This window comes from Vipera ursinii (genome assembly GCF_947247035.1).
Source record: "Vipera ursinii genome assembly, chromosome: 5".
NCBI lineage: Eukaryota > Metazoa > Chordata > Lepidosauria > Squamata > Viperidae > Vipera > Vipera ursinii.
This window is the reverse complement of record NC_139518.1, coordinates 9,002,540-9,018,869: the sequence shown is the minus strand read 5'-3', so window position 1 is coordinate 9,018,869 and position 16,330 is coordinate 9,002,540. Positions and strand designations below refer to the sequence as shown.

Sequence of the window (16,330 nt, the reverse complement as noted above, 5' to 3'; positions counted from 1 at the left end):
AGGAAAACAGAAGCCAAGGCGCTTCCAATGAATATGGGTTTATGGCATGTTAATACTCCCTACAAGATTCTGCATTACTCAGACAAAGCAAACTGGCAGTAGATAAGAGTGGAATTCAAAATGGGCTGCACTTAGATCTCTCGTGGGTGGGAAAGGACTTGAGACTGACCCCTCCCTCGGGCTCAGTCTGGTCATCTCCTAGAGCAGGGTCTTCAAACTTGGCCCTTTTATGACTTGTGGACTTCAACTCCCAGAAATCCTCAGCCAGCATGCCTGGCTGAGGAATTCTGGGAGTTGAAGTCAAGTCATAAAAGGGCCAAGTTTGAAGACACCTGTCCTAGAGTCACTAAAGAGAGACAGAGTCCTCAACTAATATGGAAAGACATAAAACTAGTAAATAGTTTCTTTGGGTTTCTGAAAGCAAAATCTCCCCAATTACTATAGTGTTTTTGGTATACCTAAAACCATGATTGTTAGGGACACTTTACTAAAAACCATTTTGGATCACTTTCTTACAGACCCCTCTTCCTTTTCTACCTTGTCTGGATAAAAACAAAGGAAACGTTTACTGCTTTGAAAACCTACCTTAGATAATGTATCAAAGGTATTAAAAGAAGGAAGCTTTTAATGAAAGTTGCAGCGGAACTTTGTTGAATGAAGCTTTCAAGAAGGTTTTTGTTTGGGATGTGGGAGGATTGGATAAAACTGCACAATATTAAATACCTACAGAACCACTGTTTAAATTCTACTTGTAACTAATTGCTGAAAGCCCCAACAGTGCAAAATAATCTTAGTGAGGAAATTGTGCCAGTATAATTTCTCTAGCCCTTTCAATGCTTATGCGGTGATAATAATCCCCTTTATGGCTGACAAATAATGTAACCAAATAGTGTGGGAAGAGACTGAATGCAAATGTTTTTTGTACCTGGCTCATGGCCTGAAGCTAGGAGAAAGACTGATGGTGGTTAGTGGGAGATTTATTTGTATTTCCTTTAAATCTATTCTGCCCAAATATTCAGAAGTAGTTAGCATAACGAGAAAGCAAAAAAGATTTGCCCTTCCAAACAAATTTTGTCCAATCTTTTTTCTCAGAAATGCGCTCAACATTCCTGATAGAACTGTGGTTTTTTAAAAACCATATTTGTTAATTTTTATTGAATGTTGCCTGTTTGACTTACACTATGGGTCATTCTGGTACCATTTATTTGAATTTTTAGTGATTTAACATTTTCATTAAAGGGTTCCATTCTGTTTTGATAAGCTGACACATGTTGGTTTGTAATCAGATAGCTTCCCCCTTCAAACTGTGCTTCAGAACAAAGAATTTTTGCTGAAGAATTATTCTGTTTTGTTCCCCCTCTTGTGAGTGGGGTACAAGTAATCCGCAACTTATGACCACAATTGAGTCCCAAATTTCTGTTAGTAAGTGAAACATTTATTCACTGAATTTTGCTCCATTTTACAACCTTTCTTGCCACAGCTGTTAAGTGAATCACTGCATTTGTTAGGTTAGTAACGTGATTGTTAAGTGAATCTGGCTTCCCCATTGTCTTTGCTTGTCAGAAAATTGTAAAAGGGGATCACATGACCTTGGGATACTGCAACCGTCATAAATATGAGTCAGTTGCCAAGCATCCGAATTTTGATCGTGACCACGAGGACGCTGCCATGGTCATAAGTGTGAAAAGCCGTCATAAGTCACTTTTTTCAGTGCCGTTGTAACTTTGAACAGTCATTAAATGAACTGTTGTAAGTTGAGGACTACCTATATTGGCATCCATGCATTTATTTATGTCAGTGTTCCCCAACATTAAAAACTATAAGATGTGTAGACTTCAACTGCCAGAATTCCTCAGCCAGCCATGTCCAGACATCTTATAGTTGATAAGGTTGAGAAACACTGATTTATGTACTTATAAAATAAATGTGAATGTCTTTTCTTCAGCAATCAATATCAACCTCCCTGCCTTTCCATGCTCAATTAAATCCTAAAAGAATATATTTCCACTAGATTTTTTTTTCCCTCCAGATTGAGTGCTGGGGCAGATACATGCAGCAGAAGGAAATAAACCTCAGCGATTGCATCTTGGTCAAAGAAACAAACCAGCTGGAAATCTTGTATGGAAATCAAATTGATGACTTGGGAATTTGGGGATGAACAACTGCAGCGCTCCACTTAACAACCATGGGCAAGAAATGTAAAATGGGGCAAAATTCACTTAACAGTCTTGCTTAGCCACAGAAAACTTGAGCTCAATTGTGATTGTAAGTCGAGAACTTCCTGTCATCATGAGGGAGAAGAAGCAGCCTTTAGAGAGATACATCAGTGACCCTCTGCTTGCCACACAGTTTTTTATTTACTTATTATTTATATTTATTTATTACTCATGAATCACATTTAGATGGAGGCCTACCTCACGCAAAGGAACGCTTTTGAATGAAATGGATGGCCCCATCAACGTTTTAGAGAAACGTAAGAGGAAAATGGCTCTCATAGGAATTGCACGATCAGGTTTTCCAACAAATGGTTTTCCACCAAAAGAGCCTTGGCGGAGCAGTGGGCTAATGCCTCCTTAAGTAACACCAGCTGCCTGCAATTAGTGCAGGTTCGAGTCCCACCAGGCTCAAGGTTGACTCAGCCTTCCATCCTTCCGAGGTAGGTAAAATGAGGACCCAGATTGTTGGGGGCAATTAAGCTGACTTTGTAATAATGCCGCTTGGGGGGGGGAGCCCTAATAAGCAGGCATATACATAGAATGAAGGCTATTGCTAAGCACATTGGTTTGTGCTTAAATTGTAAGCCGCCCTGAGTCTTCGGAGAAGGGCGGGATATAAATGGGATTAAAAAAAAATCTCCAAGCTAAATTAACCTAATTAGGCTGAACCTACAGCAGTTGGCAGTGGCTAGAATCCAGGTGTGTGATATTCCACAATAAATTGCCACCCTGACGTCATTGGCAAGAAAGACACAGAAGGGGAAGGAAATTGGATGTTCTCCCATTTGGAGGAAAGACAGAATTGAGCACCCAGGTAAATATCCAGGAATTTCAGACATGTATTCCCTCTTTTCAAATGGAAATGGTTGAACTCACCACAAGGGTGCTTATGTGTTGGTGTGGTATTTCATATCACTGGAAACCCCACACATACACACTCCGGAAGTGGAAAAAAAACTTCTCACTTGAATTTATAACCGTGCAGATTTCCATAGATTTGATTTTGGAGGATTACCTCTATTAGATGATCTGCTTTAGAGTGCCATCCAATATTTCAATAATATTGGGGGGGGGGGGGAAATCAGAAGACCACCAAGCAACTCTGTACAAAGCCAGCTGTAAGCTCTTTAATTTATTATTCCTTTAATAATCTTCCCTTTTATTTCTGGAGCAAGTTTTACAAATAGGGCTGTTGTCATGAGAGAAACGTATTAGTTGAAATTATTACCTTTCACACTTAATGGAAAGAGGCATTTGAGCCTTAAATTGTCAGGAAAGGCAGTTTTTTTTTTTTAAAAAAAAGATGTTATGGGGATTAACCCAATTGACAGAAGGGAATCTGATGTGAGAAGAGTCAAAATAGTTCAGCATCTGTGCTGTATAGAATAGCAATAGCACTTATATACAGATAGTCCTTGTCTTACAACTTAGTGACAGTTCAAGTTACAACGGCATTGAATAAAGTGACTTATGACTGTTTTTCACACTTATGACTGTTGCAGCATCCCCATAGTCACGTGATCAAAATTCAGACGCTTGGTAACTGATTCATACTTATGACGGTTGCAGTGTCCCAGGGTCACATGATCACTTTTTGCGACCTTCTGACAATGGAGGAAGCCAGCTTTCATTTAACCTCCGTGTTAATAACTTAATCACTGCAGTGATTCACTTAACAACTGTAGCAAGAAAGATTGTAAAATGTGGCAAAATTCACTTAACAAATATCTCACTTAGCAACAGAAATTTTGGGCTCAATTGTGGTCGTAAGTCGAGGATTACTTGTACCTCCCCATAGAGCATTACAGCACTCTCTGAGCAGTATATCATGTCAGCATATTTGCTCCCCCGCAATCTGGGTCCTCATTTTACCAACCTCAAAAAGATGGAAGGTTGAGACAATCTTGAACTCCATCAGGCTGTAGCAGAGTTTACCTACAATATGGTATTCTAACCACTGCGTCACCAGGGCAGTCTAGATTACTTTAAAAATTATGCTTTGCCACTGGCTCCAAGCAAGGTAGAAGGTCATAGCTTAGCTGGCCACTAAAGCAGAGGTAAAAAAAAATCAAGATACTGACTACCATAGAACAATCAGAGCCTCGCCTTTTTTTATTGTGTGTACAGGCTTTCATCATGTGACCACCTTTGACATTTATATCTCCTTTTTTATTTTCTCCTATTTTCTTCCTCATTATCGTGTAAACTTTGAGGCATTATATTGTTTTGATCTAACAATATCAATACAGTATGAATTAAACATTATTGACAAACTATTGTTCAGATAACCTAAGAGCATTGGAAAGAAAGAGAAATATCCCATCAATATTAATAATCATTTAGAAAGTCTTGACTTTTTTCATTCCCTCACGAATATCCAGGATAGGACTTTAATCATTACAAATTTCCTGCTCCGTTGGGTTCTCCTGACTGAATCTCAATTCCCAGAGTTCCTCAACCAGCATTGTGGCCAAGGAATTCTGGGAGATGAAGTTCACACATCCTAAAGTTACTGAAGTTGAAAACCATCAATCCAAAAAAAACACATGGATGGGACACCATCAGGAAATCCATGAGCGGTAAGCTAGACTAGAAATCAAACCAGTATTCTAAAATAAAGTAGTAACCACCCTCCTTACTTCAGCTAAGAAAATAGATGGATAAATCCATGAGGTCATCACAACCAAGCATGCCCTAAAAAAAGCTTTACCTTAGGCAATGTTTCTCAATCTTGCAACTTTTAAGATGCAACTTTGGCAAGTCTTAAGATTCTTCAGCTGCCAGAATTCCCCAGGTAAAAAAAATCTGGAAGTTCATGCATCCTAAAGTTGCCAAGGTTGAGAAACATTGCCTTAAGTTGAGGAAAATAAATGAGAATAGTCATTCTGTTTACCTGTCTGTTTAGAGAGATTAATAAATGACAACCTTAGGACGTTTCAAGCTTCCAATGACATAGGCCTGCGAGCAGGAGTGTCTGCAGGACATGGTAAAAAAAAAAATCAAGTTGATGACTCTGATGGTGCAGGGGAAGTTCCACCTGGGGCTGACTTTTTTGGATCCTGCCTGCAAGAAATGCCTTCCGTCATTAAAGCCTGATCTTCCAGCCCTTGCTTCCATCATCCCTTGCTCTATAACAATTTGCCAGAGACCCAGAGAGAGAAATTAAGCAATCTACAGCAGCAACAAGGAAAAGGAACATTCTCTCTACAGTGATGTTTCTCAACCTCGGGTGACTTTAAGATCCGTGGACTTCAGCTCCCAGAATTCCTCACTCAGCATGCCGCCTGGAGAATTCTGGGAGTTGAAGTCCACGAGTCTTAAAAGTTGCTGAGGTTGGGAAGCTCCATTGCAGGAACATTTGAACCAAACCATGGAATTAGCAAAGAATGTTAATTTCTGCCCCCCCTCCTCCCTTTATGCACTTAGTGGAGACACAAGCTAATACACACACACACACACACACAAACAAAGACTCTTCTGGCTGGGATTGGAGCATTTTCCAACTCAGCCCTGCTTTCCTTGCAAGATGCCACCCGTGGCACAGCTGTCTTTGCTGAGGAGCTTCGCCAGAGAAAGTGTCCCCCATTCAGTGCTCGGAGTTGGATCAAAGACCAATTGGGACCAAGCCAAGCCCGCCTTGGCGATTTCCTGATTTCCTGCTTCCCGTTGCAGAGACTGTGTCGATGGCGGAAAGGCTCACCTGTGGGAGATGGGAGCCAGAGTGGCTTTCCCCCTCCCCTCCCTTCCCCTCCGCAGCTGTTTTTGCCTCCCAGAATTTATCAGTTAAAGGGCAAGAGGGAGGCAATTTCCATTGAAAACCAAAGAAAACGGCAATTGCTCTTGGATCATTAATAATAAAAAGGATGCTAAAAGCCAGCAGCATCCTAAGCTTGCTGAGAACCCGCGGAGGGAAATTCATGAATCCATTCCAACTTGGAAAACAAATAATAATAATAATAATAATAATAATAATAATAATAATAATAATAATAATAATAATAATAATAATAATAATAAACGGTAATGAAGGAGCCAGCTCGGGCCAACATGCAGTGCAAAAAAATAAAATAAAAATAAAAATAATGTTTTCATCCCCCCCTTCTTTCCTCTCCAGCTCTCCCACCCCCGCACTCCCCCATCCACCCGTAACACTGACCTACAAAAGGTTCCCAACCTTCCGGGCATCACCCAAGCCAGGAGGGCGGCGATTACCCTCCACCACCACCCCCACCACCCCCCACCCAACCGGGCAGAAGGAACCTCGGGTGGAGGGAAGCGATGCCATCCTTACCCACATGGGTGATGACCGTCGCCAGGCGCTGGCTGAGTTCCCGATGCGACATTTCTTCTTCTTTCAGCCAAACCAGCATTTCACACCCGGAAAGACGGCGCAGCCTCCAGACCGCGAGCCCGCACCTTCTCCAAGACGCTTTGCCGGAGCGGGAAGCAGCTCCGTCGCCGCCGCCGCCGCCGCGGGGACAATGCTGGGTGCCACTCCCACCGCGACAAAGCCTGCCGGATCGCACCTGCTTTTAGCGCGGGCGGCTCTCGCCACATCCCCCGCGGCGAGGCTCGCCCGCCCGCCCGCCCGGCCTGACGGCGAGGTCGTTTCCAGAGCCGCGATGCATTTTGGACGCCCCAACCCCAACCCAACGCACCCCAAATCTCGGCCCGCTAACCGGCCAGTGGCGGCGGCTGCGGCGGCGGCGGCTTGCGCGGCGCCCGCATTTCTCCTGCGCTCCGCTCTTTGGCTCGCTCTGGCTGAAATGAGCGGAATCTACCCAGGGCTCTCCCGTCGCCGCCTAACCCAGGAGAAACCATTCCCAGCTGCGGGGAAGCGGGGCTCGCCCCCGCCCTCCCCCCCCGCTTCTTTCCAAACAGAAATTGGTCTCTCTCCGAGGGGGCTTTCTGGGCACGGTTTTTTTTTTGGGGGGGGTCAGTCCCGGGTCCGTCCAATTCCTTCTCCCTCCCGCCCCTCCCCTTTGGCTTTCAAGGAATGGAGGCGGTTTTGGGCCAGGCTAGGCGACTGTGGGAAGACACCGCAAACGTATTATATATATATATATATATATATATTTCGGGTTTTTCCCCGCGTAGAACTAAAGGTGTAGGCGCAACGTTTCGACGGAATCCCATCCGTCATCATCAGGCTTTAGCTTCCTTCTTCTGGGAGGGTTTCTCCCAGAAGAAGGAAGCTAAAGCCTGATGATGACGGATATATATATATATATATATATATATATATATATATATATATATATATATATGTATGTATGTATGTATGTATGTATGTATGTATGTATATATATATACTGTATGGCGTCTAGTCATGCCGGCCACATGACCACGGAGACGTCCTCGGGCAAGCGCTGGCTGTTTGGCTATGAAACGGAGATGAGCACCGGCCCCTAGAGTCGGAAACGACTAGCACGCATGTGCGGGGGAACCTTTACCTTTACATATATATATATATGGCAGGAGAGATGGCGTGCGTGGGAAATAGGCAGTCGTTCTCTACCTGGCGTAATTCATATGGACCTGGGTGTTTGGAGATGGCGGGAGTGGAAGGTATCCAAAACAATGGAAGGGCTGTAGAGGCTGTCCTGTCTCTCTGTCTGTCTATCCATCTGTCATTGTAACTAGCAGGGCTTTTTTTCTCATAGAACGCTCAGAACGGAGTTCCGGCACCTTTTTTGGATGGAACCTTGTAGGGTAGGCAAGGTGGGTTGTATGACATGGGTGAGTTCCGGCACCTTTTTCTTTAAAAAAAAAAGCACTGGTAACTAGCATTCAAGCATTCGATCTATTATGTCTTATCATTCAGTCATTCCTTTTCAACAGGAGAGAGAAGAAATTGGATAGACCTAGGTCGGACCAAAAGGTGCCAAGAAAGCAACCTTAGGTTTTTATCTGTCTGTCTTTTTGTCTGAAATGGTATAAGGTTTCCTGTGTGAGCAGGGAGTTGGACTAGAAAATCTCCTGTAATCCTGTTGTCCGTCCGTCCATCCATCTATCCATCCGTCCATCCATCCTATCATTTATTCAGCCATTCCTTCTAACTGTAATTCTGTTCAATTATTTTATTAGTCATTCAATCATTCTGTCTATTGTTTTACCTCCATGATTCTATCATTCTGTCATTCTATCACTATCTAGCTATCAATCATTCTATCTATAATTCATTCTGTTTCTGACTATAATTCAGTTTATCTGTCTGTCTGTCTGTCTTTCTCTTATATTTCTATGCTGCTCAACTCTAAACAACTCCGAGCATTTATTTTCTTGATAAAAGCTACAGTATGTGGTAGGCCTCATATTAAATTTAAGCTACTTCAGAGACACATAACAGAAACACATCAGTACTATATACTACTGCACTGCTTCATAAGAGAGAAAACATCAAGTAAAATATGAGTTTGCATAGGCAGAAGAATTCTCTCTCTCTCTCTCTCTCTCTCTTGCCTAATAAACTGTGTTCCTTCTTGTTATTTTAAGGGATATTTGGGGTGTGGACTAGGGTTGTTAAAAAAAAAGAATCGGGACGGTGGCCCTGACTGCACCATCAAATATCCATGAAGATGTTAAAAGGGGGCAGGTTTTTATCCCAAAGTCCTGACCACTATTTTGATTAATTTGTGTCCTCTCTGCATATCCCCTTCTTCTTGAAGGCTTATGAGCCCACCCCCCAACTGCAGCAATTAATCTGTGGGATACAAAGAAGCCTGTCTCTGCTTTCAGTTTATAATTATTCTTGCAAATGAAAACAAAATCGTTATATAGAATACATAATCATGATACAGGAAGCACATCCTGGTAGGAAATGCACCATCAGCAATAACAAAGGCTTAATCCTGGTACTGTTTTTTTAGGGCTGGAGAAATTCAAAACAATTCACATACCTGTTTTGGATGGATGACTGCAGCCTAATGCAAGGTCCTTTTTATTCTACATGCCCAGCCTGACAACTTTGTGGCTAAAAAGACTGCACTCCTGTTTCAGACTGACCATCCTATTGAGGAACATAGTGACCACCTTGTTATAGTATTGTTTTTAATGCAGAGACAGATCTTTCTGACAATGAATCCATCCCCTCCAGCTAAAGATTGGAGCTGAAATGTTGGAATGCCTTTGTACAACAAGAAAGGCAATATGGGGGTGTTCTGGAACCAAGCTGTCGTATTAGTGATTTGATTCCTTGTTAAGACCCTTGCGCTGGTCTGTTTAAGCGAATTTTATCACAATTAACGGCCCTTTCCAGGCAGTAGAACTCATAAAATACCTTGATCATCCGAAATACCTTTATTTTGCATGTAGAAGGAGATTACAGCAGAGAAGGTGTATCAGGTGATGTCTGCATGATGTGTTTAGAGCACTGCCTGTATGTATGTGTGTATATATATATATATATATATATATATATATATATATATATATATATGTGTGTGTGTGTGTGTGTGTGTGTGTGTGTGTGTGTGTTTTCTGAGGTTTTCGCGGGTGTTTGTATGTGGATCTTTGGTCATTCGGGTTGCTCCTACACCTTCAATTCTACGCAGGGAAAAACCCGAATGACCAAAGATCCATATATATATAATTGTGTATATATATATATATACACAATGCTTTTTAAGAAGAGGCTGGAATCATTTGATTCCTTTATCCAAAGAAGAAAATATATTTAGTTTTGTTTCTACTTGGAAATGATGGGGAAAAGCCTTTAAACTTTGATTTTGTTTTTGCTGATTAGACAGGTTTGTTGTCACAGAAATGGTTAGCATATACTATTTATAAAAGTAAAAAAGTTGAGATTCTAATGTTATTATCTTTTACTGTACTAAAAAGAGTTGGAGGTCGACGCCTTTTTCCTTTTTCTCTTCTTCCCCTTTTCCCTCCCTTAGTTTTCCATAATTTTTAATTTTCCTTTGTATTTTATATTGTATTTTATAAACTAATAAAATTTGTAAAGTGAAAAAGAAGAGGCTGGACAATCAGCTCTTATTTATCATTTTTTTTCCATGCATGTAACAGAGGATTAGCCTTTGTGGTCGCTTCTAATAGTTGGTCTTTCTTAGACGGCCATTTTTAGATGGCCTTAGATAGTCTTTTCTTAGATTGCCTCTTAGATGGCCTTTGTGGTCCCTTCTAAGTTTACAATTCTGTAACTCTGCGTGACAAATGCAACTGGTGATCTTCCTATTTTCATCTTCTAGACCAGGGGTCTTCAAACTTGGCCCTTTTATGTCTTGTAGACTTCCACTCCCTGAATTCCTCAGCAAGGCATGCTGGCTGAGGAATTCTGGGAGTTGAAGTCCACAAGTCATAAAAGGGCCATGTTTGAAGACCCCTGTTCTAGACAGAAGGGAAATCCACAACCTTCTAAATCAGGGGTGTCAAACTCAATTTCATTGAGGGCCGCATCAGCATTGCGGTTGCCCTCAGGGGGGCGGGTGGGTAAGGCCAGGGTGGGCGTGGCCTACTGGGTGGGCGTGGCCAGCTCTACATCGTTTGCATGAAGTGTGCCTATGGGGGCCTGGGCAGGAGTGGGACAGATCTGAGGGTCTCTGGCAGAATGAGGGTCTCTGGGCCAGGGCCAAGGCAGTGGGGGCCGTTCCCTCATTGTTTCCAGGATGGCTTTGCGGGCCACATGAAACCACTTCGTGGGCCGGATCCGGCCCCCGGGCCTTGTGTTTGACATGTCTGGTCTATTACCTCCACCCAGCTCTCTTTCTGAATCAACAGGCCTGATTCAATGTTTCCACTTTTCACAATAGCCAGGGGTTTCATGAGTGAAACATTTTATTTCTTTTCCCGAGTTTCATTCTTGTGATTTGGGGGGGGCATAGTAAAAAGGACTCTGTGTGTGTGTGTGTGTGTGTGTGTGTGTTTTCTTACTACCCCCTCCCCCCGCCCCATTGACTTTGCTTGTTAGAAGCTGATTGAGAAAGTATCAAACAACGATCGTATGACCCCAACACTCTGCAACCATCGTAAATACATGTCGGTTGTCAAGCACCCAAATTCTAATCACATGACCACGAGGAAGCTGCAATGGTCATAAGTGTGAGGACCAATTGTAAGTCATTTTTCCAGTGCCATTGTCACTTCCAGCAATCGCTAAATGGTTGTAAGTCGAGGACTATATGTAAACAGAACATGGTGTTACAACAAAGCATCATATTTTGTGAGACTAATTCATGTCTAATTCATTGGACAAACATAGTGTGTTTCCCCGGAAATAAGCCCCACCCAAAAAATAAGCCCCAGTTAAGATTGTCAGCCAGACGGACACATTTAGTACCATATTTTCCTGAAAATAAGACCTAACCAGAAAATAAATCCTAATGCGTCTTTTGGAGCAAAAATTAATATAAGACCTGGTCTTATTTTGGGGGAAACATGGGGTAGTAACTTTATACATACTGGTGCTCCCAGTGATACCAGGGAAATCCTGATTTAAGAATAAAGCCAACTGTTGAATGGCTGGTTGCCATTTTTAGAAATGGAGAAAAACCACAAATTTTTAAAATGGGAGAATAACACCCAAGGGAGAAACTAAATTAGAGAAGATATTGCAGATGTCCAGAAGAAAGTTCGCACTGGATATAGGCCTACCTACCCATTAATGGATCTCTTGCGGGTCTAAAAGATATCTTTACTAGATAATCGAATGGATATTATTGTTCTGATATCAGATTGGAATCCAGGCTGGTATATTAGTTTAACCGAATTACAAAGAGAAATAAATCAATAATGCAATAACAAAACCTCCATTATATACTGCATGAGGGAAGCAGACATAATTACTACAAAAATCCTAATGAGAAAGCAAGATTTATTGCTTTTGACCTCAACCTTTCCAACCAAGGAAAAATGCATTACTTATATAAGATTATGGTACAAGGGTCAGAATGGGGTTAAGGGGATGCACTCGATATTTGCTTAATTTACATTTTAAAATCCACACACACTCCACCCCGACCCCAGTTCCAAGAAAAAAATATTTCCAAGAAAAAAATTCTTTCTCATATTAAGGACATCAGACAGGAAAACAAATCCTTTTGTTTATATGTATTGACTTTTTATAGGGTAAAAGATAAACTAAAAAGAAAAGAAAAGAAAAAAGGGCAAGAAAAAGGAAACTAAACTTAAGAAATATATAAGTGATTTCCGGCCTTCTTTTCAACAAAATAACAGAGTTGGAAGGGACCTTGGAGGTCATCTAGTCCAACCCTCTGCTCAGGCAGGAAACCCAATACCATTTCAGACAAATGGCTGTCCAGTCTCTTCTTAAAAACCTCCAATGTTGGAGTCTCTACAACTTCTGGAGGCTAGTTGTTTCACTGATTAATTGTTCTAACTGTCAGGAAATTTCTCCTTAGTTCTAGCTAATTACATTCCTATTGTTTCTCTCTCATCTATTTTACAAATACTTCACATCAAATCCAAAAGTCCTCAATTCAATTTTTTTCTTCTTTCAGAAAAAAAACCCTATAAGATTTCCATTCTATCCAAAAAGTTTCTGTTGTTTGCATGCAGCCCAGAAAACAAATCCTGAGCACTCTTTGTAATACATATTTATTTAAATAATCTGTTCCAATCAAATCTGCTCTGCCTTCTCATTTTACCTGCTCTTCCAGTAATATATATATATATATATATATATATATATATATATATATATATATATATATATATATATATATATATGTATGAGAGAGAGAGAGAGAGACTGTGGCCTAGGGGTTAAAGCAACTGCTTAAGACGCAGTCGGCCCAGGTTCGAATCTCAGAAGGGTATGGCTGACTTGATGAGAACAAATAAGTTTGAAATGATCATATCTGTCTCCCTTTATTCTTTGTTAGCAAGCCAAAAAATGTACACAAATATGAGCTGCCACTGCTGTGGCTACTGCCTGTAAATGGCCTTGGGCTAGGCTGAAACAGGAAATAAGATTTGTCCCATGTCTGGGACTAAGCAAGTGTATTCTGAATGCTTAACATCTCCATTTCAAAGCCGAAGAGCCAGCATTTGTCCGAGGATGTCTCCGTGGTCATGTGGCCGGCATGACTAAACGCCAAAGGCGCACAGAACGCTGTTACCTTCCCACCGTAGTGGTCCCTATTTTTCTACTTGCATTTTTACATGCTTTCGAACTGCTAGGTTGGCAGAAGCTGGGACGAGTAACAGGTGCTCACTTTGTTACGCGGCACTCGGGATTTAACCCGCCAAACTGCCGACCATCTGATCGACAAGCTCAGCGTCCTAACCCACTGAGCCACCGCGTCCCTTATATATAAAATCTGTCTCAGTTATAAAGTGAATATTGTAATGAAAACATATCTCAGATCATCTGCTGCAGTTGAACTATGTGCATAAATGCACTCGAAGTTATGGCCCTATTACAATATCCACTTTGTAAAACCACCAATGCCAACAGAATCAACCAAGCTTTAATAAAAGCTCTTCTATTTCTGTAATAATGGAATTGCTGAAAATGCCTTGTGGAATGAAAGGGGCTAATAAAAGAGGGCTATTTTTAGATAGCTATAGTGCTCTATTTGAAAGAAAACATAATAAATATTGCCTGTATACCTTTGCTGCATAAACTTAATTTACATTTCTGAAGCATTTAAAACAACTCTCAGCCAAGAACAGAACATTGTTGGATTCCTCCTCCTCCTCCTCCTCCTCCTCCTCCTCCTCTTCCTCCTCTTCCTCCCCCCCCCGACATTAGCTAGTTTAGCAGTATTTATACAATGTAAACTAGTCACTATCAACACTAATAATAAAGAAAAAATAATATCAAGGTTAAACGTTAGCAATAGGTTTCCCTTGGCATCTCCCCAACGCTGTTGGAACCACAGGCCCCAAAATTCTTAATATTCTAGCAAAGAATTTGTGTAGCCCCAACACTTATATCTAAGCCAGTGTCAAGTTTGGAGGCACACAAGAAGGACTCAATCAAAAGATTTTTAAACTCCTCTGCTTGCTGGCACGGTAGACTGAACAGGTTCTGTAAATGAAATGTTTTGCACCTGTATTACTGAGCAAAAGTGAAAGTGCGGTCCAATAATTCAGCCAGACAATAGAAGAATTGTTGGAAAAGGAACTCTATGATTTGCACAAAGTTGACCCCAGACTGAGTGTCTATAGCAACAATAGTTTATCAGAAACAGCCTGCAAACTCAAATAACATCATTTCTGGAAAAGAAAAGCTGTAATTCAGTTTGGGGCAATTTGAAATGTTTTTGTTCCTATTATTGGACAAAAGGGCAGTGTTCTGTATTAAATTAAGCCATCGTGCATAAAGGGCAGCAAAGGGTCAGTGTCATTTATATCTTTCTAGATTTTGAAAAGTAAAATCCCTAAAATTTGGGTTTTTAGATATCAAGTCAGGGTGGACCCTTTTCATGATCACAACTTAATCTAGGAGTTTTTGATTTTCCAGTTCTTCTGAAATTATACTTTTTTGTTGACGAGTGATAAAATTAAACAGTTAAATTACATTAAATAAGTAAATTTAATAATCGTAAGTAAGAATCATACAGCTTCAGAGGAGAGCGGAAAATTCATCTGTTAAAAGTCATTTCCTGCATGATAAGACCCGATTTTATTTTGCTTTGGTCAGGTTTTAAATGCTGAGTCTCCCTTCCTTGATTCTAGCCATTTCATGTATTTGGACTGGCAACCTCTTTATTCTTATATGCTCTCCCAGTGGCAGTTGCACTAGGAGTCAAAATAGGCAGTCTTCCCAATATTTTATGGCTTACTTAGCTTCAACTGTACAATTCAAGCAATTTTATGTTCATTAACTTCTCAGGACAAACTTCTTGTTTCATCATTTTCCTGCTAGACTACTGCAATGCATTCTCCATGAGTCCGCCTTTGAAGACTATTCAAAAACTGCAATTGGTCTAAAAGGCTGCAGTCCATTTTCTTTTCTCTAGGGGGTGCTCTATGTTGGTTTATCTCAATTTCAACAGCTTTAAGATGTAAGATTTCTGGAGATTTAAGTCCACATCTTAAAGCTGCTCTACTGTTCTGGCCAACTTCCCTTGGAATGATTTTTATTTTTTTATTTATTATGGCACTTATATGCTGGCTTGTATGATGGCTTGTATCATCCCTCTTAATGTCCCAGAAGCCACTTAAGGTGGATTTTCTCTATACATTTGACCAATTATTGCTGTTTTTAATTTCAATTTAACTGTTCTGTTTAGTCAATATTGCTTTCATTATTTCAATATTACTTTATATTTTATATATTGTATATTGCTTTGAGAATTAATCCGTTTTCTGGGTTTGCCCAGTGTGACCAGTCATAAACTAACAAAGGTTTCTATATGGTTTGTAAATATGTATGTAGTTTTTATATACATTAGGGCACATATATAAATCAGGGCATGTCAAGCTGCAAAAGCTAAGGTTAACTGTAATCAAGTTCATTATACTGGGTGTGTAATAGCCAGTATAAGATATACAAAACCAGTGTAACTTAAGAGAGGAATGGTTTCTGAGTAAAGGTCATTTTTGCATCCATTGGTCTTGTTAAATAAATTGAGACTCTTTATTTACTAATAAATTAAATCAAGTGCTGCCTAAATGAATATAATTTATCATGTATGATTTCGTGCAAAGCTATGGCAGAGAAGCTTCCAGTGTTACTGGGTTTGCTTTAAGTAAGACATACTGTATGTAGGTGGATGTCACTGTGCGGGTGTATATAGTTCTTGCATAATGTATGTGCTAAAGTTCCTTGAGAAACTGCACATTTGAGATCTGACAGATAAGCAAGTCAACAATACACTTCTTGGGAATGGTAGAAGCCACAACCCAAAAGCCCTCAGTACGCTTGCTCAACTCCGGTTTTGCTTTTTTAGCGGGAAGCCTGACATCACTAATACAAGACAGCGGAGACGAAGGTGCGCTTGCGCATCTCTCGCATACGACCTTTGGTGACCCGCACCTGTGTCCTAACGGGGGGGGGAGGGAGGAGCTGCAGTTCCACACATGCGCACCTCTAGATTGTAAACCGGGCCTGGTTTTTTTTTTCCTAGGTGACGTCAGTGCAGTAGATGACATAATTTATAGCGTGATACGTCAGGACGCTAGCTTCT

At 40.9% G+C, this 16,330-nt stretch overlaps 2 protein-coding genes across 2 annotated transcripts in view; one reads left to right on the top strand and one right to left on the bottom strand.

Annotated features, from left to right (window-relative positions):
• The window catches only part of ATP11B (ATPase phospholipid transporting 11B (putative)), a 412,741-nt gene extending 411,090 nt beyond the window's left edge, over positions 1-1,651 (top strand). Inside the window, exon 31 of the mRNA XM_083363879.1 lies at positions 1,509-1,651. The gene's annotated coding sequence lies outside the window, so the exon portion shown is untranslated. The remainder of the gene's footprint in view (positions 1-1,508) is intronic.
• Positions 1-6,586, bottom strand: part of MCF2L2 (MCF.2 cell line derived transforming sequence-like 2) — a gene marked incomplete at its 5' end in the record, with an annotated part of 216,523 nt that extends 209,937 nt beyond the window's left edge. Inside the window, one exon of the mRNA XM_083363877.1 lies at positions 6,508-6,586. Coding sequence (XP_083220003.1) covers positions 6,508-6,586 — 79 coding nt within the window. The remainder of the gene's footprint in view (positions 1-6,507) is intronic.
• Between the last annotated feature and the right edge of the window lie 9,744 nt (positions 6,587-16,330).